Genomic DNA, 23,756 nt, shown 5'->3' with positions numbered 1-23,756 from the left:
TTGCAGTGGCCTCTGTTCCTTTCATGGGTGCTGCAGTGCTTCTTGTGACCTCTAGTGCTGTGGCAGGAACTAAACTGCTTGTACTGCTCTTGACTGGTGTGATAGTTACTGTACTGCCACTGGTGGTTTCTGTACCAGCTGTAGGAGCAGTAGTGCTATTGGTAGCTGCTAGTGCTGTGGTTGTGGTAGGTGGTGAAGTGCTTGTAGTGTTCGTGGCTTCTGTGGTAGCTACTGCACTGCCTCTGGAGGTTTCTGCACCAATTATAGATGGGGTAGTACTCTTGATTTTATCTGCAGTGCTTGTGGTTTCTGCTCCTGTAGTAAGTACTGCAGTGCTTTTGGTGGTGACTCCTCCTGTAATAGGTGCTGCACTGCCTTTGGTAATTTCCTCAACAGTATTAGTAGCAGCAGTGCTCTTGGTGTTTTCTGCTGTGATTGATGTCGTTTCTGCTCCTCTAGTAAGTGCTACAGTGCTTTTGGTGGTCACTATACATGTAATAGGTGCTGCAGTGCTTCTTGTGGTCTCTTGTGCTGTTGAATATGTGGTATATGCTGAAGTGCTTGGAGTGGTGTTGGCTTCTGTAGCAGGTGTAGCACTGACTCTGCTAGTTTCCACTCCTGTAACAGGAGTGGCAGTGGTTGTCTCTGCTCCACTTATGGTAGTTTCTGCCCCTACAGTAGGCGCTGAAGACCTTTTGGTAGCCTCTGTGCCTGTACTAGGTGCTGCAGTGCTTTTTGTGTTTTCCAGGGCTGGGGTAGGTACTGAAGTGCTTGTAGTTGTCAGGCCTGTGATAGGTGCCTCACTGCCAGTGTTGGTATTGGCTGCTGTGGTAGCTGCAGTACTGGCTCTGGTGCTTTCCTCTCCAGTGCCAGTGATCGTCTCTGCTCCATTTATGATAGTTTCTGCACCTGCAGTAGTTACTGCAGCACTTTTGGTGGTCTCTTTTCCTGTAAAAGTTGCTGCAGTGCTTCTTGTGGCCTCCAGTGCTGTGGTAGATACTGAAATGCTTCTAATGGTCTTGGCTGCTGTGTTAGGCTCTGCAGTACCTCTTGTGGTTTCCACACTGGTAAAAGCAGTGGCAGTGGTTGTGGTGCTCCCCACTCCACTTGTGGTGGTTTCTGCTCCAGTTGTAAGTGTCATAATGCTTTTGGTGACATCTGTACTCGTAATAGGTTTTCCAGTGGGTTGTGTGGCCTCTAGTGCTGAGTTAGGTACTGAAGTACTTGTAGCGGTTTTCACTGAAGTGAAAGGAGCTCCATTGCCTCTAGTGGTTTCTGCACCATTTAAATGACTGACTGTGTTTTTTATGTTCCCCACTGTGCTTGTTGTTGTTTCTGCCTCTGTTGTGAGTGTTGCAGTGCTTTTGTTTGCCAACATTCCTTTAGTAGTTGTTACAGTACTTCCTCTGTTCTCTTCTGATGTGGTCGGTTCTGAACTGTATGTTAAGTTCTCAGCTGCTGTAGTAGATGTTGTAGTAGTTCTGATTATTCCTCCTATGGTCAGGGGTGCTGCTGTGTTGCTTTCTGCTCCCATGGTAGGACTTGTAGAGCCTGTGATGACCCTGTCTGCTGTTGAGCTTGCTGCAGCTGTTATAGTGACGCTTGCTGTTGTGTTAGCTGCTGCATTGCTTCTTGTAGTCTCTGATACTGTTATAGGTGCTAGAGTGCTTGTAGTTGTTTCGTCTGCTGTGGTAAGCCCAGCACTGCCTCTGGTAGTTTCCGCTCTAGTAATACGAACAGCAGTGCTCTTGGTGGGCTCTGCTTCACTTGTGGGAGTCTCTGCTTCTGTGGTAGGTGAAACAGTATGTGTGATGGCTTCTGATCCCCTTGTAGGTTCTGCCAAGCTTTTGGTACTCTCGGCCCCTGTAGTGCTTCTTGTGGTTGCCGGTGGTGTGGTAGATGCTGACGTGCTTGAGGTGGCCTGTGTTTTTGTGGTAAATGCTGCAGTATTTCTAGGTATTCCACTTGTAGTGGAAGCTGTTGCAGTGGTTATGGTGCTTTGTGCTCCCGTAGGACTTGCGTAGCTTGTGATGAAACCACTTGCTGATGTACTTGCGACAGTTGTTAAAGAGGTCTTTGCTGTTGTGGTAGGTGCTGCAATGCTTTTAGAGCCATTGGCTGGTGTTGTAGGTGCACCAGTGCTGCTTGTGGTCCCTGGTGCTGTGGAAGGCGATGTAGTGCTTGTAGCTGTCTCAGCTACTGTGGTAGTTCCTGAACTGCCCCTGGTAGTTTCTTCTGCAGTAATAGTAGTGGCAGTGCCCTGGGTAGTCAGTATTTCTCTTGTGGGGCCCCCGGCTTCTATTGCAGGTGAACGAGTTCTTCTTGTAGTTTCTGCCTCTGAGGTAGGTGCTGCCATGCTTCTGGTGGCCTCTACTTCTGTAGTGCTTATTGTGGTTTTGAGTGCTATGTTGGGGCCTGAAGTGATTGAATTGGTCTCTGTTCCTGTGGTAGATGATGCAGTAGTCCTGATTATTCTACTCGCTTCTATAGTTGCTGCAGTAGTTGCAGTGCTTTCTTCTCCAGTAATGACACCTAGAGTTGTGGATATCTGGCCAACAGTTGTCTCTGCTGCTGGTGCTATGGTGGTACTAGCTGTTGTGGTAGATGGTACTGCGACTGTGGTGCTCCCTGCTCCTGTGATATGCGGCGGGGAGACAGTGATGACCTCAGGCACTGTTGCAACTGTTGCAGTGCTTGTGATGGCCTCAGCTGTTGTAGTAGGCACTGCGGTCCTTGTTGTAGCCGTTGCTACTGTAGTCAGTGAAACAGTGCTTCCAGCAGTTTCTGCTCCCTTTGTAGGTGCTCTGGTACTTTTTGGGCTATCTGCTCCCGGAATATGTACTTCTGTGACTGAGGTGGAAACAGCTACTATGGCAGTTGAGGCACTAGTTGCTTGGGCTTTTGCCCCTGTAGCATGTGCTGTGGTCATTTTGGTGATCTCTACTTCCGTGATAGGCAATGCAAAAGTTTTAGTGGTGTCTGATCCTGTGGCAGATGCCACAGTGGTTATGATGGTTTCTCCTTCCGTCATCATTGCTGCAGTGGTTGTGGTGCCTTCTGCTCTTGCACTAAGACTTGACGTGCTGGTGATGATCTTGCCTAATGTTGTTGTTGCAGCAGTTGTTGGGATCGTGATTATTGTTGTGGTAGTTGTTGCAGCACTTATGGTGCTCTCTCCTGTTGTGGTAGGGTTTGTAGGGATTATGGTGCCATCACCCGCTATCACTGTTGCAGTAGGGGTGGTTTTGGTAGACTCTGATCTTTTGGTCGGTACGTCTGTGCTTGTGGTAACCTCTTGAGCTGTTGTAGGAACAACATTAATCATAGTTGTTGGATGAGCTGTGTTGGCAGTGGCTGCATCTTTGATAGTACTCAGAGCTGTGGCAGGAATTGAAGTGGTTTGGATGGTTTGAGGACCTGCAGAGGTGCTGCTGGTCTCTGGACCTTTGGTAGGAGCTGTGGTGTGGGTCTGTGGAGCTCTGGTAAGAGATGCAGTGATTGAGGTGGTTTGTGGAGCTGCAGTGCTTGTGAAGTAATGTGGAGCTGTGGTAGGTGCTGCAGTGCTTGTAGTGGGACCTACAACAGTGGTAGAAAAGAACACATTGCAATTACACGCTAATTTCAAAGACACGCTTGTCAGCTTGAGTTGGAAAGGGAGATGCGGGGTGCTACAAGTGTACAAATACTTTTGCACACAAGCAAGAAGCAAGAATGGAGATGAAGTGCATATTTACACATCTACTGTCCTGTTTGAGGGCATAATAATGAATGTGTGAGGCACAAGGCACACGCGGTGCAGGGTCCTTGAGGAGATTCACTCAATAGAGAGGTACAACAGAGAAAGACACATGCAGGGTGCTGTGCCAAGCTGCCCTTTTCTGTCAGGTAAATGTTCAGGGCCTACATTATCGGCAAGATGTACGAGTCATTGAGTACAAAGGAGTCCATGGGAAGTTGGATGCTTTTAGCTTGAGTTTCATTCTCCAGTTATCCGCCCATTTGGGATTAGCAGATCACTTGTACTTGCCCCAATAATGCGTCCAGTTTATTTCAGTTCACTTTACATAGCCCGTAGGAGGCCATAAATTGCTTTTATTCTAAAGCCTTCTCCATTCAGTTGAAAGGCGCATTTTAAAGGGTTTAAGTTGAAATACTGACCAAAGAAATATATGCCTAGAAACATATTATTAAGGTGCACACACACAGGGCAAATGGAGATTTGTGATGATAACTGCACATCTAATTACCTTAGTAATATACTACAAGTCAATAGATTGTGGAGTCGCTATATGTGGAGGTCAATTACTTAAAATTGAATATTTTTTAACCACACCTATTTTACCTTCTGGTAAATTCATTTTCGACTTTATTCAGAATAACCAAGAACTCTCACAAAAGTGATCATACAAAATTCATGTATGTTTTATATTTAAAAAGGTTTGTTAGTAAATAGGTACAAGAAAGTTGATTTAAATATTTAAAAATATTTAACCATGAAGATTCCATAACCCTGCTAGTTTATAACATGAAACTGATATATAATGTACATCGTGCCAGGCAGAACACACCAGCACTTCAGAGCCTACAACAGTAGGAATTCAGCTGGATACTTATGTCAAGTTTCACTGAATTCCACCATTGGAGTGCTGTAATTTATTATTTCTCGTATAAAAGGCCACATTTAACTGTATTCCAAGCATGCATAGACTATGTGGAATGCTCAGAAACAAATACAAATGACCCTCTCACTAGTTCTACTTCCCGTTCAAGCAGGGATTAGAGTGAATTGACAAAGGTTTGTGGGGACCCTTGTGCAAGGCAGAACATTTTAGAGCTGTTCTTTATAATCTATGGTTGATGGTTGCACCGATTTGTTTCAACTTATCTTTGAGTCGTGTATATGCAAGGGCAAGAACCTTAGCAAATGTGGGGAAAGTACTTTGTATGGCCATATTACCAGGTGCAGAAATCAGCACATGTACAATATTCTTATCCTGTTTCAAAATATCAAAACAAATGGTAGATTTTTAAAGGAAACTAACTACCGGCAACTAATCCAATGGTCCAATGCTGGTACTTCGTTAAGTCACTCATTGGTTATCTGTTCCTTGTGTGTTTTTTTGCAGAGGGTTCGTCAACTCTGAGTGTCTTATCTCTTAATGTGACAAAGATGTCATTGTTAAAAATGTATTTAATTTACGTACATTGTTCTGTTCATAGTACTCTATCCTAAAGGTTTGATTAGGATCCCTCCTTCCTGTCACACAGTCAGAGGAGGCTGTGAGGGTGTTTTTGCATCCATCAGATGAAGTAACATTTTAATTGAAGTAGCCATTAACAAAGTAAAGGAAAACTAATTACTGGCAAATACAAGATCTTGGGGGTGGAGGTGGCCATCTGGTGACTGGATGGTGATGTCATCACACACCCACCAAGATCAGTGATTTTTCGCTTGAGTTTAGGAAGGTCATGGGTTAATCTGTACACCCATCATACCCCATCATTCCCAATAAGTCCCAAGGAACCTCCCTTATGTGGAATGTGCACCCCTATGATTTGTGGTATCTACCAGGATTGACAGATCATGTCCACTATAAACTTGGTCTTACCTTTGCTCGTCACTGTTCTTCCAATGGTTGTTGATGTCAGTGTGGTTTGTTGAGTTGTTGTAGTGTTCACCCCCGGAAGTTGCTCTGCTGGCTTCTCAGTTACAGGATAAATAACCTCTTCTGTTACTGGCCCTGTGTGAAATACATTACACTTAGTGCTGATACTGTCTAAGTGAGTGGAAAGGTAAACAACATTCATTTTCTCACGAGTTCCAGATTTATAAATGGTGGTGACTGGCACTGTGCTGAGCTGGCCATCCTCACTGAGGCACTAGCAATGCTTCCGTGACATACATTCCATAGCTGAGCATTCCATAGGTCCCCCAAGCATAAAGGCAACATTATCACTGGCTTGCAACAAAGCCATGATTCCCAACTAATGCAACTAAAAAAGAATTAAACATGCTACTGATTTGTATATCTTAATACTCAGTGCCTGTCTATGTTAATAACATGTTATTCTTTATAGTGCAAGATGTAGTAACATTTGCTAGGGATGCTCAATAAGAAAATGCAAAAATTAGAGCATGTTTGCTCAGCGGGTGATGTACGATCCCAGCTTCTGTCTCTTAAATGCTCATTCCAAAGAAGAAAAACAGAAGCAAACAGGCAGAGTTGTAACAAAGCATATATAGGAGAATACAGACAGTAAAAAGCCAAGTTCAAACAAGAGAATACATACTGCAGTATCAAGTATTGTACCTGCAGTTGCACTTGTGGTCTTAGTGTCTGTTGAGCGTCCTGCACTGCCTGTGGTTCTTTCTGTTGCTGTGAAAGGTGCTGGAATGCCTGTGGTGAACCGTGCTGCTGTGGCGGGTGACAATGATTGTTCAGTGGTCTCTGATCCTGTAGTAAGTGCAGCAGTGCTTTTAGTGACATCTTGTTCTGTAGTAGGGGTACTTGCGATCTTGATGGTTTCTAGTGCTTTGCTTGAGGTGAAAGTGATTTTTGTAGTGTCTGCTACTGAGGTAATCACTGCACTGCTGGCTGTGGTCCCTGATGTTGTGGTATGTTCTGAAGGATTAGTGCTATTCTTGGATTCTGTGATAGGTTTTGCACTGCTTCTGGTGGCTTCCACCCCAGTAATAGGAGTGGCATTGTTTATGGTGGTTTCTACTCCACTTGTGGTGCTCTCTGCTACTGTAGAAGGTGCTACAGTGCTTTTAGTGACCTCTATTCCTGAAGTAAGAACTGCAGTGCTTCTTGTGGGCTCTAGTACTGTGATAGGTGCTGAATTGCTTATACTGGCCTGAGTTGCAGTAAAAGGTGCTGCACTGCTTTTTGTGGTTTCCTCACCAGTAATAGCAGTGGCAGTGCTCTTGATCGCCTCCTCTGTGCCTGTTGTGGTTTCCGCTCCGTTATGAAGTGCCACAGTGCTTCTGGTGGCTATTATTCCTGTAATTGGTGCTGCAGTGTCTGTTGTGGGCTCTATGACTGTGATAGGTGCTGAGGTGATTGCTATGGTCTCTACTGCAGTGATAGCTGCAGCACTGCCTTTGGTGATTTCCTCACCAGTGTTAGTAGCAGTAGTGCTCTTGGTGGTTGCAGCTGTGACTGATGGAGGTTCTGCGCCTGTAGTAAGTGCTGCAGTAATATTAGTGGCTGCAATTCCTGTAATAGGTACAGTAGTTCTTCTTGTGGTCTGTAGTGGTGTGGTAGGTAGTGGAGTGCTTGGAGTGGTCTTGGCTGCTGTGGTAGGTGGAGCACTGGCTCTGGCTGTTATTGCTCCAGTAAACGGAGTGGCAGTGGTTGTTTCTGCTCCATTTATGGTGGTTTCTTCTCCTGCCGTAGGTGTTACAGAACTTTTGGTGGCCTTGTTTCCTGTAATTGGTGCTGCAGTGTTTTGTGTGGTCTCCACGGTTGTCATAGGTAGTGGAGTGCTTGCAGTCGTCTCAGCTGATGTGATAGGTGCAGCACTGCCAGTGGTGATTTGTGTACCAGTTATAGGCACTAGGGTGCGTTCGGTGGCCTCTAGTGATGTGGTCTGTGCTGAAGTGCTAGGAGTGGCCTTTGCTGCTGTGGTAGGTGCAGAAATGACTCTGGTGCTTTCCACTGCAGTAACAGGGGAGACAGTGATCGTCTCTGCTCCACTTATGGTAGTTTCTGCAGCTGTGCTAGGTACTTCAGTGCCTTTGGTGGCCTCTGCTCCTGTAACATGTGCTGCAGTGCTTCTTGTGGCCTCTAGTGCTGTGGTAGCTACGGAATCGCTCCTAGTGGTCTTGGCTGCTGTGTTAGGCTCTGCAGTGCCTCTACTGGTTTCCACACTGGTAATAGCAGTGGCAGTGCTTGTGGTGCTCCCCACTCCACTTGTGGTGGTTTCTGCTCCAGTTGTAAGTGCCATAATGCTATTGGTGGCATCTGTTCCCATAACAGGTGCTGCAGTGGTTCTTGTGGCCTCCAGTGTTGCGTTAGGTACTGAAGTACTGGTAGTGGTTTTCACTGATGTGAAAGGTGCTGCATTGCCTCTGGTGGTCTCTTCACCAGTTATAGGAGCGACTGTGATTTGTGTGCTCCCCACTGTGCTTGTTTTTGTTTCTGCTTCTGTTGTGAGTGTTGCAGTGCTTTTGTTTGCCAAAATTCCTGTAGTAGATGTTTCATCTTCTGATGTGGTCAGTTCTGAACTGTATGTTAAGGTCTCAGCTGCTGTAGTAGATGCTGCAGTAGTTCTGATTATTACTCCTATGGTGAGGGGTGCTGCTGTGTTGCTTCCTGCTCCCACGGTAGGACTCGTAGAGCCTGTGATGACCCTGTCTGCTGTTGAGCTTGCTGCAGCTGTTATAGAGACGCTTGCTGTTGTGTTAGGTGCTGCATTGCTTCTTGTAGTCTCTGATCCTGTTATAGGTGCTAGAGTGGTTGTAGTTGTCTCGGCTGCTGTGGTAAGCCCTGCACTGCCCCTGGTAGTTTCCGCTCTAGTAATACGAACAGCAGTGCTCTTGGTGGGCTCTGCTTCACTTATGGGAGTCCCTGCTTCTGTGGTAGATGAAACAGTATTTGTGATGGCTTCTGCTCCCCTTGTAGGTTCTGCCATGCTTTTTGTACTCTCGGCCCCTGTAGTGCTTCTTGTGGTTGCCGGTGGTGTGGTAGATGCTGACGTGCTTGAGGTGGCCTGTGTTTCTGTGGTAAATGCTGCAGTATTTATAGTTATTCCACCTGTAGTGGAAGCTGTTGCTGTGATTATAGTGCTTTGTGCTCCTGCAGGACTTGCAGAGCTTGCAATGAAACCGCTTGCTGGTGTACTTGGTACAGTTGTTAAAGAGGTCTTTGCTGTTGTGGAAGGTGCTGCAATACTTTTAGAGGCATTGGCTGGTGTTGTAGGTGCAGCAGTGCTGCTTGTGGTCCCCGGTGCTGTGGAAGGCAATGAAGTGCTTGTAGCTGTCTCAGCTGCTGTGGTAGTTCCTGAACTGTCCCTTGTAGTCTCTTCTGCAGTAATAGTAGTGGCAGTGCCCTGGGTAGTCAGTATTTCTCTTGTGGGGCCCCCAGCTTCTGTTGCAGGTGCAAGAGTTCTTGTTATAGTTTCTGCCTCTGAGGTAGGTGCTGCCATGCTTTTGGTGGCCTCTACTTCTGTAGTGCTTAAAGTGGTTTTGAGTGCTATGTTAGGGGCTGAAGTGATTGAAGTGTTCTCTGTTCCTGTGGTAGATGATGCAGTAGTCCCGGTTATTCTACTCGCTTCTGTAGTTGCTGCAGTAGTTGCAGTGCTTTCTTCTCCAGTAATGACACCTAGAGTTGTGGATATCTGGCCTAGAGTTGTTGCTGCGGCTGTTGTTATGATGTTACTAGCTGTTGTGGGAGATGGTACTGAGACTGTGGTGCTCTCTGCTCCTGTCATATGAGGTGGAGAGACTGTGATGACCTCAGAGGTTGTAGTAGGCACTGTGGTACTTGTTGTAGCCTTTGCTACTGTGTTCAGTGAAACAGTGCTTGCAGCAGTTTCTGCTCCCTTTGTAGGTGCTGTGGTACTTTTTGGGATATCTGCTCCTGGAGCACGTACCTCTGTAACTGAGGTGGAAACAGCTACTGTGGCAGTTGAGGCACTACTTGCTTGGGCTTTTGCTCCTGTAGCATGTGCTGTGGTGATTTTGGTAATCTCTACTTCCGTGATAGGCAATGCAAAAGTTTTAGTGGTGTCTGATCCTGTGGCATATGCTGCAGTTGCCTCTGTGGTGCCAGCTCCTGTGGCAGATGCCACAGTGGTCGTGATGGTTTCTTCTTCCGTCATCATTGCTGCAGTAGTTGTGGTGCCTGCTGCTCTTGCACTAAGACTTGAAGTGCTTGTGATGATCTTGTCTAATGGTGTTGTTGCAGCAGTTGTTGCGATAGTGGTTGTTGTTGTGGTTGTTGTTGCAGCAATTGTGGTGCTCTCTGCTGTTGTGGTAGGGTTTGTAGGGATTATGGTGCCATCACCACCTATCACTGTTGCAGTAGGGGTGGTTTTGGTGGACTCTGATCTTTTGGTCGGTACGTCTGTGCTTGTGGTAACCTCTTGAGCTGTCGTAGGAACAACAGTAATCATAGTTGTTGGTTGAGCTGTGTTGGCAGTGGCTGCATCTTTGGTAGTCCTCAGAGCTGTGGCAGGAATTGAAGTGGTTTGGATAGTTTGAGGACCTGCAGAGGTGCTGCTGGTCTCTGGACCTTTGGTAGGAGCTGTGGTGTGGGTCTGTGGAGCTCTGGTAAGAGATGCAGTGCTTGAGGTGGTTTGTGGAGCTGCAGTGCTTGTGAAGTACTGTGGAGCTGTGGTAGGTGCTTGAGTGCTTGTAGTGGGACCTACAACAGTGGTAGAAAAGAACACATTGCAATTACAAGCTAATTTCAAAGACAAGTTTGAAAGCTTGAGTTGGAAAGGGAGATGCGGGGTGCTACAAGCGTACAAATACTTTTGCACACAAGCAAGAAGCAAGAATGGAGATGAAGTGCATAGTTACACATTTACTGTCCTGTTTGAGGGCACAATAATGAATGTGTGAGGCACAAGGCACACGCGGTGCAGTGTCCTTGAGGAGATTAACTCAATAGAGAGGTACAAGAGAGAAAGACACATGCAGGGTGCTGTGCCAAGCTGCCCTTTCCTTTTAGGTAAACGTTCAGGGCCTACATTATCTACAAGATGTACCAGTGCTTCAGTACAAAGGAGTCCATGGGAAGTTGGATGCTTTTGGGTTGAATTTCATTCTCCATTTATCTGCTCATTTGGGATTAGCAGAGCACTTGTACTTGCCCCAATAACGCGTCCACTTTATTTCAGTTTACTTTACCTAGCCCGTAGGAGGCCATGAAATTGCTTTTAATACAAAGCCTTCTCCATTCAGTTGAAAGACACATTTTAAAGGTTTTAAGTTGAAATACTGACCAAAGAAATATATACCTGGAAACATGTTGTCAAGCTGCACATACACAAGGCAAATGGGGATTGGTGATGATTACTGTACATCTAATTACCTTAGTAATATACTACAAGTCAATAGATTGTGCAGTCCCTATATGTGGAGGTCAATTACTTAAAACTGAATATTTTGTAACCACACCTATTTTACCTTCTGGTAAATTCATTTTCGACTTCATTCAGAATAGCCAAGAAGTCTCAAAAAAGTGATCATCCAAAATTCATGTATGTTTACATTTACAAAGGATTGTTAGTAAATAGGTACAAGAAAGTTTATTTCAATATTTAAATATATTTTATAATGAACATTCCATAACCCTTCCAGTTTGCAACATGAAACTGACATATAATGTACGTCATGCCAGGCAGAACACACCAGCACTTCAGAGCCTACAAGAGTAGGAATTCAGGTGGATACTTGTGGTAAGTTTAACTGACTTACACTACTGGAGTGCTGTCATTTAGAGTTTCTGGTATAAAAGACCATATTTAAGTATGTTCCAAGCATGCATAGACTATGTGGAATGCTCAGAAACAAATACTAATGACCCTCTTTACTAGTTCTACTTCCAATTGAAGGAAGGATTGATGTAAATTGACAAAGGTTTGTGGGGGCCCTTCTGCAACGCAGCACATTTTAGAGCTGTTCTTTATAATCTATAGTTGATGGTTGCGCCGCTTTGAGTCGTGTATATGCAAGGGCACAAACCCTTAGCAAATGTGGGGGAAAGTACTTTGCATGGCCATATTAACAGGTGCAGAAATCAGCACATGTAGTATATTCTCATCCTGGTTCGAAATATCAGAACAAATGGTAGATTTCTAAAGGCAACTAACTACTTGCAACTACTCCAATGGTCCAATGCTGGTACTTCGTTAAGTCATTTATTGGTTATCTGTTCTTTGAGTGTTTTTTTGCAGAGGGTTCGTCAGCTCCGGGTGTCTTATTTCTTAAAGAATGTGACAAAGATGGCATTGTTAAAAAATTTATTTAATTTACGTACATTGTTCTGTTCATGATACTCTATCCTAAAGGTTTGCTTAGCATCCTTCCTTCCTGTCACACAGTCAGAGGAGGCTGTGAGCGTGTTTTTGCATCCATCAGGTAAAGCAACATTTTAATTGAAGTAGCCCTTAACAAAGTAAAGGAAAACTAATTTCTGGCAAATACAAGCTCTTGGAGGTGGAGGTGGCCATCTGGTGACTGGATGGTGATGTCATCACACACCCACCAACATCAGTGATTTTTCGTCTGAGTGTAGGAAGGTCATGGGCTAATCTGTACACCCATCATACCCCATCATTCCCAAAAAGTCCCAAGGAAACTCCCTTATGTGCAATGTGCGCTCCCATGATTTGTGGTATCTACCAGGATTGACAGCTCATGTCCACTATAACCCTGGTCTTACCTTTGCTCGTCGATGTTCTTCCAATGGTTGTTGATGTCAGTGTGGTTTGTTGAGTTGTTGTAGTGTTCACCCCCGGAAGTTGCTCTGCTGGCTTCTCAGTTACAGGATAAATAACCTCTTCTGTTACTGGCCCTGTGTGAAATACATTACACATTCTACTGAATTCTAGGTTTTCATATTCAGTGTCTGTCTTTGATAATACCATGGTATAATATATAGTTTAACATGGAGTAACATGTGTGCTAGAGATACTCAGACAATGCAAAAACAAGAGCATGTTTGCTCAGCAGCTGATGTTCAGTTCCGGCTTTTAGCTTTTAAAGGCGCATTCCAAAGAAAGAAAACCAGTGCTTTAAACTGAAACATAAAAGAGCAGGTATTTACTATTTAGAGTGTCTGTTTCCCACTAAAAGTGCAGGTACTCTCTGCTATTAACCATATTACAGCAGTACTGAGAAGTGCAGGTACTCCGCCTATCAAATGATGAAGTGCAGGCACTCAGTACCATGTAGTACCTGCCCATTTAAAGCACTGAGGAAAATCGAAGTAGAGAGGGAGAGGTGTAACAGAGCACACAGAGGAGAACAGTGACAGTGAAATGCCAGGTTCAAAGAAGAGAATTGTACCTGCTATTGCACTTGTGGACTTTGTGTCTTTCGTGCGTGCTGCGCTGCTTGTGCTTGTCTCTGTTGCTGTGAATGGTGCTGGAATGCCTGTGGTGAACTGTGCTGCTGTGAAGGGTGATGCTGAGCTTGCAGTGGTCTCTGCTCCTGTTGTATGTCCAGCAGTGCTTTTTGTGACCCCTTGTTCTGTAGTAGATGTGATTTTTATGGTCTCTGATGCTTTGCTTGATCCTAAAGCGCTTGTTGTAGTGTGTGCATCTGTGGTAGTCACTGAAGTAATTTTTGTAGTCCCTGGTGCTGTGGTATGTGCTGAAGTGCTTCTAGTAAACTTGTCTTCAATGGTAGGTGTTGCACTGTCTCTGGTGGTTTCCACTCCAACAATAGAAGCAGCAGTGCTTGTGGTGGTCTCCTCTCCACTTCTGGTGGTTTGTGCTTCTGTAATAGGTGCTGCAGTGCTGTTTGTGACCTCTAGTGCTGTGGTCGGTGAAGTGCTTAGAGTGGTCTTGGCTGCTGAGGCAGGTGCAGGACTGGCTCTGGAAGTTTCAGCCACAGAAATGGGAGCTGCCATACTCGTAGTTGTCTCTGCTCCAATTGTGGTGATTTCTGCTCCTGTAGAGTTCTTTGTGGCCTCTAGTGCTTTAGTAGGTGCTGATGAATTGGTAGCGGTTTTGGCTGCTGTTGTCAGTGCTGCACTGTTCACAGTGGTTTCCGTACCAGTAACAGCAGTGACAGTGCGTATGGTGGTCTTCACTCCACTTGTGGTTGTTTCTGCCACTGTAGTAGGTGATGCAGTGCTTTTGGTGGCCTCTGTACCTGTAATAGGTGATGCAGTGCTCCTTGTGAACTTTTGTGCTGTGGTGGGTACTAAAGTGCTTGTGGCTGTCTTGGCTAATGTGATAGAAGGTACATTGCCTCTTGTGGTTTCTGCACCAGTTACAGGAGCAGCAGTGCTTTGGGAGGCCTCTAGTGCTGTGGTATGTGCAAGTTCTACAGTGCTTTTGATGGCCACTAATTCTGTAATATCTGCTGCAGTGCTTTTTGTGGTCCCTGCCGCTGTTGTTGGCACTGAAGTGCTTGGAGTGGTCTTGTATGCTGTGGTAAGTGCAGAACTAGTTCTGGTGGTTTCCACTAGAGGAATAGAAGTGGCAGTAGTTGTCTCCGCTCCAGTTAGGTTTTTTTCTGCTCCCATAGCAGATGCTACAGTGCTTCTTGTGACCTCTTCAGCTGTGATAGGTAATAAAGTGTTTGTGGCGGTCTTAGCTGATGTGACAGATGCTATGCTGCCTTTGGGAGTTTCTGCTCTATTTATAGGAGCAACAGTGCCTTCAGTGGCCCTTGGTGCTGTGGTAGGTGTATGTTCTGCAGTGCTTTTGGTGGATACTATTTCTGTAATTGATGCTGTGGGACTTCTTGTGGCCTCTAATGCTGTGATAGGTGCTGATGTGTTTGCAGTGGTCTTGGCTGCTGTGGTAGGTGCAGAATTGGTTATGGTGTTTTCCGCTGCAGTAGTAGGAGTGGTAGTGGTTGTCTCTGCTCTAGTTATGGTGGTTTCTACTACTGTAGTAGGTGCTTTAGAGATTTTCATGACCTCTACCTCAGTAGTAGGTGCTGAAGTGCCTGTGGGGTTTGTGGTTACTATGATAGGTGCTACAGTGCCCTTGGTGGTTTCTAAAGCACTAATAGGAGAGGCAGTGCTCTTGGTGATCTCTGCTGTAGTTGTTGTGGTTTCAACTCCTGTAGTAAGTGCTGCAGGACTTCTGGTGGCCCCCATACCTGTAATACTTCTTCCAGTGCTTCCTGTGGCCTCTGCTGCTGTGGTGGTTCCTGAACTGATTGAAGTGGTCTTGGCTGCTGTGGTAAGTGCAGAACTGCTTCTAGTGGTTTCTGCTCCTGGAATAGGAGTGATATTGGTTGTCTCTGCTCCAGTTATGGTTGTTTTTGCTCCTGTAGTAGGTGATACATCGCCTTTAGTGGCCCCCTCTTCTGTTGCAGGTACTGAAGTGATTGTAGTGATTGTGGTTGCTGTGGAAAGTGCCTCACTGTCCCAGCTGGTTTGTGCACCAATGATAAGAGTGGTCGTGCTTGTGGTGGTCTCCACTACAGTTGTGGTGGTTTCTGCTACTGTAGTGGGTGATGCAGGACTTTCAGTGGCCTTTTTATCTGTAACAGATGCTACAGTGCTTCTTGAGACTGCTTGTTCTGTGGTAGGTAATAAAGTGCTTGTGATGATCTCAGTTAATGTGACAGATGCTACACTGCCTCTAGTGCTTTCTGCATCAGTTATAGGAGCAGCAGTGCTTTGGACGGCCTCCAATGATGTGGTAGGTGTAAGTTCTGCAGTGCTTTTGTTAGACACCATTTTTGTAATAGGTGATGTGGGGTTTCCGGGGGCCCTTAATGCTGTGAAAGGTGCTGAGGTGTTTGCAGTGGTCTCAGCTACAGTGATAGGTCCTGCACTACTCTTGGTGGTTTCTGAAGCACTAATAGATGCATCAGTGTGCTTGATAGTCTCCGCTGTGATTGTTGTGGTTTTAGCTCCTGTAGTAAGTGCTACAGAACTTTTGGTGGCCACCATTCCTGTAATAGCTGCTGCAGTGCTTCTTGTGGCTTCTGCTGCTGTGGAAGTTCCTGAACTGATTGAACTGGTCTTCGCTGCTATGGTAGGTGCAGAACTGGTCCTGGTAGATTCCCCTCCAAAAACAGAAGTGGCAGTAGTTGTCTCCGCTCCAATTATGGTGGTTCCTGCTCCTGTAGTAGGTACTGCAGAGCTTCTAGTGGCCTCTAGTTCTGTGGTAGGTGCTGAAGTGGTTATAGCAGTTGTGGTTGCTGTGTTAAGTGCTGCACTGCCCCTAGTGGTTTCTGCATCAATGATAGGAGTAGCAGTAATTGTGGTGGTCTCAACTCCACTTGGTGTGGTTTCTGCACCTGTAGTGGGTGATAAAGTGCTTTTGGTGGTCTTTGTACCTGTATTAGGTGCAACAGTGCTTGTTGTGACCTTTTGTGCTGAGGTAGGTACCATAATGCTTGTGGTGGCCTCTGCCGATGAGACTAATGTTACACTGCCTCTGGTGGTTTCTGCACCAGCTATAGAAGTAGCAGTGATTAGGGACACCTCTAGTGCTGTGGTATCTGTAAGTTCTACAATGCTTTTTGTGGCCACTAATTCTGTAATAGCCGATGCAGTGCTTCTTGTGGCCCCTGCTGCTGTGGTAAGTGCTGAAGTGCTTGAAGTGGTCTTGGCTCCTGTGATAGGTACAGAACTGGTTCTGGTGGTTTCCACTCCAGGAATAGAAGTGTCAGTAGTTGTCTCTGTTCCAGTTATGGTGGTTTCTGCTACCGTAGTAGGTGCTACAAAACTTTTAGTGTTCTCATGTTCTGTGGTAGGTGCTGAAGTGCTTGTAGTGGCTGTGGTTTGAGTGGAAAGTGCCTCACTGCCCCAGGTGGTTTCTGCACCAATGATAGGAGTGGTCCTGCTTGTGGTGGTCTCTGCTCCACTTGTGGTGGTTTCTGTTGCAGCACTTTCAATGGCCTTTGAACTTGTAATAGGCGCTACAGTGCTTCTTGTGACCTCTTGTGCTTTGGTAGGTAATAAAGTGCTTGTGGTGGTCTTAGCTGATGTTACAGATGCTATGCTGCCTCCGGGGGTCTCTCCACCAGTTATGGGAGCAGCAATGCTTTCAGTGGCCCTTGGTGCTGTGGTAGGTGTAAGCTCTGCAGTGCTTTTGGTGGCTACTATTTCTGTAAGAGGTGCTGCAGAGCTTCTTGTGGCCTCTAATGATGGGAAAGGTGTTGTGGTGGTTGCAGTGGTCTCAGCTACAGCGATAGGTGTTGCACTACTCTTGGTGTTTTCTGAAGCACTAATAGAAGCTTCAGTGCTCTTGGTGTTCTCCGCTATGATTGTTGTGGTTTCAGCTCCTGTAGTAAGCGCTAGAGGGCTTTTGGTGTCCACCATTCCTGTAATAGCTGCTGCAGCGCTTCTTGTGGCTTCTGTTGCTGTGGTAGTTCCTGAACTGATTGAAGTGGTCTTGGCTGCAGTGGTAGGTGCAGAACTGGTTCTGGTGGATTCCCCTCCAGGAACAGAAGTGGCAGTAGTTGTCTCCGCTCCAATTATGCTGGTTTCTGCTCCTGTAGTAGGTGCTGCAGAGCTTCTAATGGCCTTTAGTTCTGTGGTAGGTGCTGAAGTTTTTATAGCGGCCGTGGTTGCTGTGTTAAGTGCTGCACTGCCCCTACTGGTTTCTGCACCAATGATAGGAATAGCAGTGATTGTAGTGGTATCCACTCCACTTGGTGTGGTTTCTGCAATTGTAGTGGGTGATGCAGGGCTTTTGGTGGTCTTTGTACCTGTGATAGGTGCTACAGTGCTTCTTGTGACCTCTTGTGCTTTGGTAGATAACATAATGCTTGTGGTGGCCACTGCCAATGAGACAAATATTACACTGCCTCTGGTGGTTTCTGCACCAGCTATAGAAGTAGCAGTGCTTAGGGACTCCTCTAGTGCTGTGGTATCTGTAAGTTCTACAATGCTTTTGGTGGCCACTAATTCTGTAATAGCTGATGTAGTGCTTTTTGTGGCCCCTGCTACTGTGGAAGAAGCTGAAGTGCTTAGAGTGGCCTTGGCTCCTGTGGTAGGTACATAACTGGTTCTGGTGGTTTCTACTCCAGGAATAGAAGTGTCAGTAGTTGTCTCTGCTCCAGTTATGGTGGTTTCTGCTGCCGTAGTAGGTGCTACAGAGCTTTTAGTAGCCTCTAATTCTGTGGTAGGTGATGAAGTGCTTGTAGCAGTCCTGGCTGCTGTGATAAGTGCTCCACTGCCTCTGCTGGTTTCTGCAACAATGATAGGAGGGGCAGTGATTGTGGTAGTCTCAGCTCCACTTGGTGTGGTTTCTGCTACTGAAGTGGGTGATGCAGTGCTTTTGGTGGCCTTTGTATCTGTAATAGGTGGTACAGTACTTCTTATGACCTCTTGTGCTGCGGTAGGTAAGAAAATGTTTGCAGTGGTCGCAGCTGATGTGACAGATGCTACACTGCCTCTGGTGGTTCCTGCACCAGTTATCGGAGCAGCAGAGCTTTGGGACGCCTCTAGTTCTGTGCTGCGTGTAAGTTGTACAGTGCTTATGGTGGTCACTAATTCTGTAAGAGCTGCTGAAGTGCTTCTTGTGGTCTCTGCTGGTGTAGTAGGTGCAGGACTAGCTCTGGTGGTTTCTGCTCCAGTAATAGGAGTTTCAGAGGTTGTCTCTGCTCCAGTTATGATTGTTGCTGCTCCTGTAGTAGGTGCTACAGAGCTTTTAGTCTTCTCATGTTCTGTGGTAGGTGATGAAGTTCTTGTAGTGGCCATGGTGGCAGTGGAAAGTGCCTCACTGAACCTGCTGGTTTCTGGACGAATGATAGGCGTGGTTGTGCTTGTGGTGGTCTCTGCTCCACTTGTGGTGGATTCTATTACTGTAGTGGGTGATGCAGCACTTTCAGTGGCCTTTGAACTTCTAATAGGCACTTCAGTGCTTCTTGTGACCTCTTGTGCTTTGGTAGGTAATAAAGTGCTTGTGGTGGTCATAGCTGATGTTACAGATGCTATGCTGCCTCTGGGAGTTTCTGCACCAGTTATGGGAGCAGCAGTGCTTTCAGTGGCCCTTGATGCTGTGGTAGGTGTAAGCTCTGCAGTGCTTTTGGCGGCTACTGTTTCTGTAAGAGGTGCTGCAGAGCTTTTTGTGGCCTCTAATGATGGAATAGGTGTTGCGGTGTTTGCAGTGGTCTCAGCTACAGTGATAGGTGCTGCACTACCCTTGTTGGTTTCTGAAACACCAATAGGAGCGGCAGTGCTCTTGGTGGTCTCCGCTGTGACAGTTGTGGTTTCAACTCCTGTAGTAAGTGATACAGGGTTTTTGGTGGCCACCATGCCTGTATTAGTTGTTCCAGTGCTTCCTGTGGCCTCTACTGCTGTGGTAGGTGCTGAAGTGATTGAAGTGGTCTTGGCTGCTGTGGTAAGTGCAGAACTGCTTCTAGTGGTTTCTGCTCCTGGAATAGGAGTGGTAATGGTTGTCTCTGCTCCAGTTATGGTTGTTTTTGCTCCTGTAGCAGGTGCTGAAGTGCTTGTAGTCGTTGTGGTTCCTGTGAAAAGTGCCTCACTGTCCCTGCTGGTTTCTGCACCAATGATAGGAGTGGTTATGCTTGTGGTGGTCTCCGCTCCAGTTGTGGTGGTTTCTGGTACTGTAGTGGGTGATGCAGGACTTTCAGTGGCCTTTGTATCTGTAATAGATGCTACAGAGCTTCTTGAGACTGCTTGTTCTGTGGTAGGTAATAAAGTGCTTGTGGTGATCTCAGTTAATGTGACAGATGCTACACTGCCTCTAGTGCTTTCTGAATCAGTAATACGAACAGCAGTGCTCTTGGTGGGCTCTGCTTCACTTATGGGAGTCCCTGCTTCTGTGGTAGGTGAAACAGTATTTGTGATGGCTTCTGATCCCCTTGTAGGTTCTGCCATGCTTTTGGTACTCTCGGCCCCTGTACTACTTCTTGTGGTTGCCGGTGATGTGGTAGATCCTGACGTGCTTGAGGTGGCCTGTGTTTCTGTAGTAAATGCTGCAGTACTTCTAGTTATTCCACCTGTAGTGGAAGCTGTTGCTGTGATTATAGTGCTTTGCGCTCCCGCAGGACTTGCAGAGCTTGCAATGAAACCGCTTGCTGGTGTACTTGGTACAGTTGTTAAAGAGGTTTTTGCTGTTGTGGAAGGTGCTGCAATGCTTTTAGAGACATTGGCTGGTGTTGTAGGTGCACCAGTGCTGCTTGTGGTCCCTGGTGCTGTGGAAGGCAATGAAGTGCTTGTAGCTGTCTCAGCTGCTGTGGTACTTCCTGAACTGCCCCTGGTAGTTCCTTCTGCAGCAATAGTAGTGGCAGTGCCCCAGGTAGTCTGTATTTCTCTTGTGGGGCCCCCTGCTTCTGTTGCAGGTGAAAGAGTTCTTGTTGTAGTTTCTGCTTCCGAGGTAGGTGCTGCCATACTTTTGGTGGCCTCTACTTCTGTAGTGCTTATTGCGGTTTTGAATGCTATGTTAGGGGCTGAAGTGATTGAAGTGGTCTCTGTTCCTGTGGTAGATGATGCAGTGGTCCCGATTATTCTACTCGCTTCTGTAGTTGCTGCAGTAGTTGCAGTACTTTCTTCTCCAGTAATGACACCTAGAGTTGTGGATATCTGGCCTAGAGTTGTCACTGCTGCTGTTGTTATGATGTTACTAGATGTTGTGGTAGATGGTACTGAGACTGTGGTGCTCTCTGCTCCTGTCATATGAGGTGGAGAGACTGTGATGACCTCAGAGGTTGTAGTACGCACTGTGGTACTTGTTGTAGCCTTTGCTACTGTATTCAATGAAACAGTGCTTGCAGCAGTTTCTGCTCTCTTTGTAGGTGCTGTGGTACTTTTAGGGCTCTCTGCTCCTGTAGCACGTACTTCTGTGACTGAGGTTGTCATGGCTACTGTGGTAGTTGAGGCACTACTTGCTTGGGTGTTTGCTCCTGTAGCATGTGCTGTGGTGATTTTGGTGATCTGTACTTCCGTGAAAGGCAAAGCAAATGTTTTAGTGGTCTCTGATCCTGTGGCAAATGCTGCAGCTGCCTCTGTGGTGCCAGCTCTTGTGGCAGATGCCACAGTGGTCGTGATGGTTTCTCCTTCCGTCATCATTGCTGCAGTGGTTGTGGTGCCTTCTGCTCTTGCACTAAAACTTGAAGTGCTGGTAATGATCTTGCCTAATGGTGTTGTTGCAGCAGTTGTTGGGATGGTGGTTGTTGTTGTGGTCGTTGTTGCAGCAATTGTGGTGCTCTCTACTGATGTGGTAGGGTTTGTAGGGATTATGGTGCCATCACCACCTATCACTGTTGCAGTAGGGGTGGTTTTGGTGGACTCTGATCTTTTGGTAGGTACGTCTGTGCTTGTGGTAACCTCTTGAGCTGTCGTAGGAACAACAGTAATCATAGTTGTTGGTTGAGCTGTGTTGGCAGTGGCTGCATCTTTGGTAGTCCTCAGAGCTGTGGCAGGAATTGAAGTGGTTTGGATGGTTTGAGGACCTGCAGAGGTGCTGCTGGTCTCTGGACCTTTGGTAGGAGCTGTGGTGTGGGTCTGTGGAGCTCTGGTAAGAGATGCAGTGCTTGAGGTGGTTTGTGGAGCTGCAGTGCTTGTGAAGTACTGTGGAGCTGTGGTAGGTGCAGGAGTGCTTGTAGTGGGACCTACAACAGTGGTAGAAAAGAACACATTGCAATTACAAGCTAATTTCAAAGACAAGCTTGACAGCTTGAATTGGAAAGGGAGATGCGGGGTGCTACAAGTGTACAAATACTTTTGCACACAAGCAAGAATGGAGATGAAGTGCATAAATACACATTTACTGTCCTGTTTGAGGGCACAATAATGAATGTGTGAGGCACAAGGCACACGCGGTGCAGGGTCCTTGAGGAGATTCACTCAATAGAGAGGTACAACAGAGAAAGACACATGCAGGGTGCTGTGCCAAGCTGCCCTTTCCTTTTAGGTAAACGTTCAGGGCCTACATTACCTACAAGATGTACCAGTGCTTCAGTACTGGATTGAATTTCATTCTCCAGTTATCTGCTCATTTGGGATTAGCAGAGCACTTGTACTTGCCCCAATAACGCGTCCACTTTATTTCAGTTTACTTTACCTAGCCCGTAGGAGGCCATGAAATTGCTTTTATTTTAAAGCCTTCTCCATTCAGTTGAAAGACACATTTTAAAGGTTTTAAGTTGAAATACTGACCAAAGAAATATATACCTGGAAACATATTGTCAAGCTGCACATACACAAGGCACATGGGGATTTGTGATGATAACTGTACATCTAATTACCTTAGTAAAATACTACAAGTCAACAGATTGTGCAGTCCCTATATGTGGAGGTCAATTACTTAAAACTGAATATTTTGTAACCACACCTATTTTGCCTTATGGTAAATTCATTTTCGACTTCATTCAGAATAACCAAGAAGTCTCACAAAAGTGATCATCCAAAATTCATGTATGTTTACATTTACAAAGGATTGTTAGTAAATAGGTACAAGAAAGTTTATTTCAATATTTAAATATATTTTATAATGAACATTCCCTAACCCTTCCAGTTTGCAACATGAAACTGACATATAATGTACATCATGCCAGGCAGAACACACCAGCACTTCAGAGCCTACAATAGTAGGAATTCAGGTGGATACTTGTGGTAAGTTTAACTGACTTACACTACTGGAGTGCTGTCATTTAGTGTTTCTGGTATAAAAGACCATATTTAAGTATGTTCCAAGCATGCATAGACTATGTGGGATGCTCAGAAACAAATACTAATGACCCTCTTTACTAGTTCTACTTCCAATTGAAGGAAGGATTGATGTAAATTGACAAAGGTTTGTGGGGGCCTCCTGCAACGCAGCATATTTTAGAGCTGTTCTTTATAATCTATAGTTGAGTCGTGCATATGCAAGGGCACAAACCCTTAGCAAATGTGGGGGAAAGTACTTTGCATGGCCATATTAACAGGTGCAGAAATCAGCACATGTAGTATATTCTCATCCTGGTTCGAAATATCAGAACAAATGGTAGATTTTTAAAGGCAACTAACTACTTGCAACTACTCTAATGGTCCAATGCTGGTACTTCGTTAAGTCATTTATTGGTTATCTGTTCTTTGAGTGTTTTTTTGCAGAGGGTTCGTCAGCTCCGGGTGTCTTATTTCTTAAAGAATGTGACAAAGATGTCTTTGTTAAAAAATGTATTTAATTTACGTACATTGTTCTGTTCATGGTACTCTATCCTAAAAGTTTGCTTAGCATCCTTCCTTCCTGTCACACAGTCAGAGGAGGCTGTGAGCGTGTTTTTGCATCCATCAGGTAAAGCAACATTTTAATTGAAGTAGCCCTTAACAAAGTAAAGGAAAACTAATTTCTGGCAAATACAAGCTCTTGGAGGTGGAGGTGGCCTTCTGGTGACTGGATGGTGATGTCATCACACACCCACCAACATCAGTGATTTTTCGTCTGAGTGTAGGAAGGTCATGGGCTAATCTGTACACCCATCATACCCCATCATTCCCAAAAAGTCCCAAGGAAACTCCCTTATGTGCAATGTGCGCTCCCATGATTTGTGGTATCTACCAGGATTGACAGCTCATGTCCACTATAACCCTGGTCTTACCTTTGCTCGTCGCTGTTCTTCCAATGGTTGTTGATGTCAGTGTGGTTTGTTGAGTTGTTGTAGTGTTCACCACCGGAAGTTGCTCTGCTGGCTTCTCAGTTACAGGATAAATAACCTCTTCTGTTACTGGCCCTGTGTGAAATACATTACACATTCTACTGAATTCTAGGTTTTCATATTCAGTGTTTGTCTTTGATAATACCATGGTATACTATATAGTTTAACATGGAGTAACATGTGTGCTAGAGATACTCAGACAATGCAAAAACAAGAGCATGTTTGCTCAGCGGCTGATGTTTAGTTCGGGCTTTTAGCTTTTAAAGGCCCATTCCAAAGAAAGAAAACCAGTGCTTTAAACTGAAACATAAAAGAGCAGGTATTTACTATTTAGAGTGTCTGTTTCCCACTGAAAGTGCAGGTACTCTCTGCTATTAACCATATTACAGCAGTACTGAGAAGTGCAGGTACTCCGCCTATCAAATGATGAAGTGCAGGCACTCAGTACCATGTAGTACCTGCCCATTTAAAGCACTGAGGAAAATCGAAGTAGAGAGGG

The 23,756-nt window shown here is 45.7% G+C and overlaps 3 protein-coding genes across 6 annotated transcripts in view; all 3 read right to left on the bottom strand.

Annotated features, from left to right (window-relative positions):
* The window catches only part of LOC138268224 (pneumococcal serine-rich repeat protein-like), a 179,716-nt gene that overhangs the window by 74,075 nt on the left and 81,885 nt on the right, over positions 1–23,756 (bottom strand). For 3 of the 4 annotated variants that reach the window (XM_069217676.1, XM_069217677.1, XM_069217678.1), the window contains exons 9-12: positions 23,201–23,332; positions 12,396–12,527; positions 6,312–10,370; positions 5,610–5,741 (exon numbers count right to left, since the gene is read on the bottom strand). In XM_069217676.1, coding sequence (XP_069073777.1) covers positions 5,610–5,741; positions 6,312–10,370; positions 12,396–12,527; positions 23,201–23,332 — 4,455 coding nt within the window. The remainder of the gene's footprint in view (positions 1–5,609; positions 5,742–6,311; positions 10,371–12,395; positions 12,528–23,200; positions 23,333–23,756) is intronic. The other variant, XM_069217679.1, reaches the window with a different exon arrangement.
* Positions 12,894–21,700, bottom strand: LOC138267983 (serine-rich adhesin for platelets-like). The gene is made up of 3 exons (XM_069217287.1): positions 21,682–21,700; positions 15,015–21,229; positions 12,894–14,933 (listed from the first exon to the last, which is right to left on the bottom strand). The coding sequence occupies exons 1-3, from the start codon at positions 21,698–21,700 to the stop codon at positions 12,894–12,896; spliced, it is 8,274 nt and encodes a 2,757-aa protein (XP_069073388.1).
* The window catches only part of LOC138267982 (pneumococcal serine-rich repeat protein-like), a 30,050-nt gene continuing 29,846 nt past the window's right edge, over positions 23,553–23,756 (bottom strand). The window contains exon 4 of the mRNA XM_069217286.1: positions 23,553–23,557. Coding sequence (XP_069073387.1) covers positions 23,553–23,557 — 5 coding nt within the window. The remainder of the gene's footprint in view (positions 23,558–23,756) is intronic.

This window comes from Pleurodeles waltl, chromosome 12, assembly GCF_031143425.1.
Source record: "Pleurodeles waltl isolate 20211129_DDA chromosome 12, aPleWal1.hap1.20221129, whole genome shotgun sequence".
Taxonomy (NCBI): domain Eukaryota; kingdom Metazoa; phylum Chordata; class Amphibia; order Caudata; family Salamandridae; genus Pleurodeles; species Pleurodeles waltl.
The sequence above is the reverse complement of the archived record's forward strand: the minus strand, read 5'-3'. Positions and strand labels throughout refer to the sequence as shown.

Bases quoted from the DNA above. Each gene is read 5' to 3' on its own strand.
- LOC138267983 (XM_069217287.1), bottom strand. The intron at 14,934-15,014 runs GTACCTGCAACA...ACTGGAGCAGAG, and splicing joins CAATCACTACAATCACTTCA to ACAACCAATATCACTCCTAT.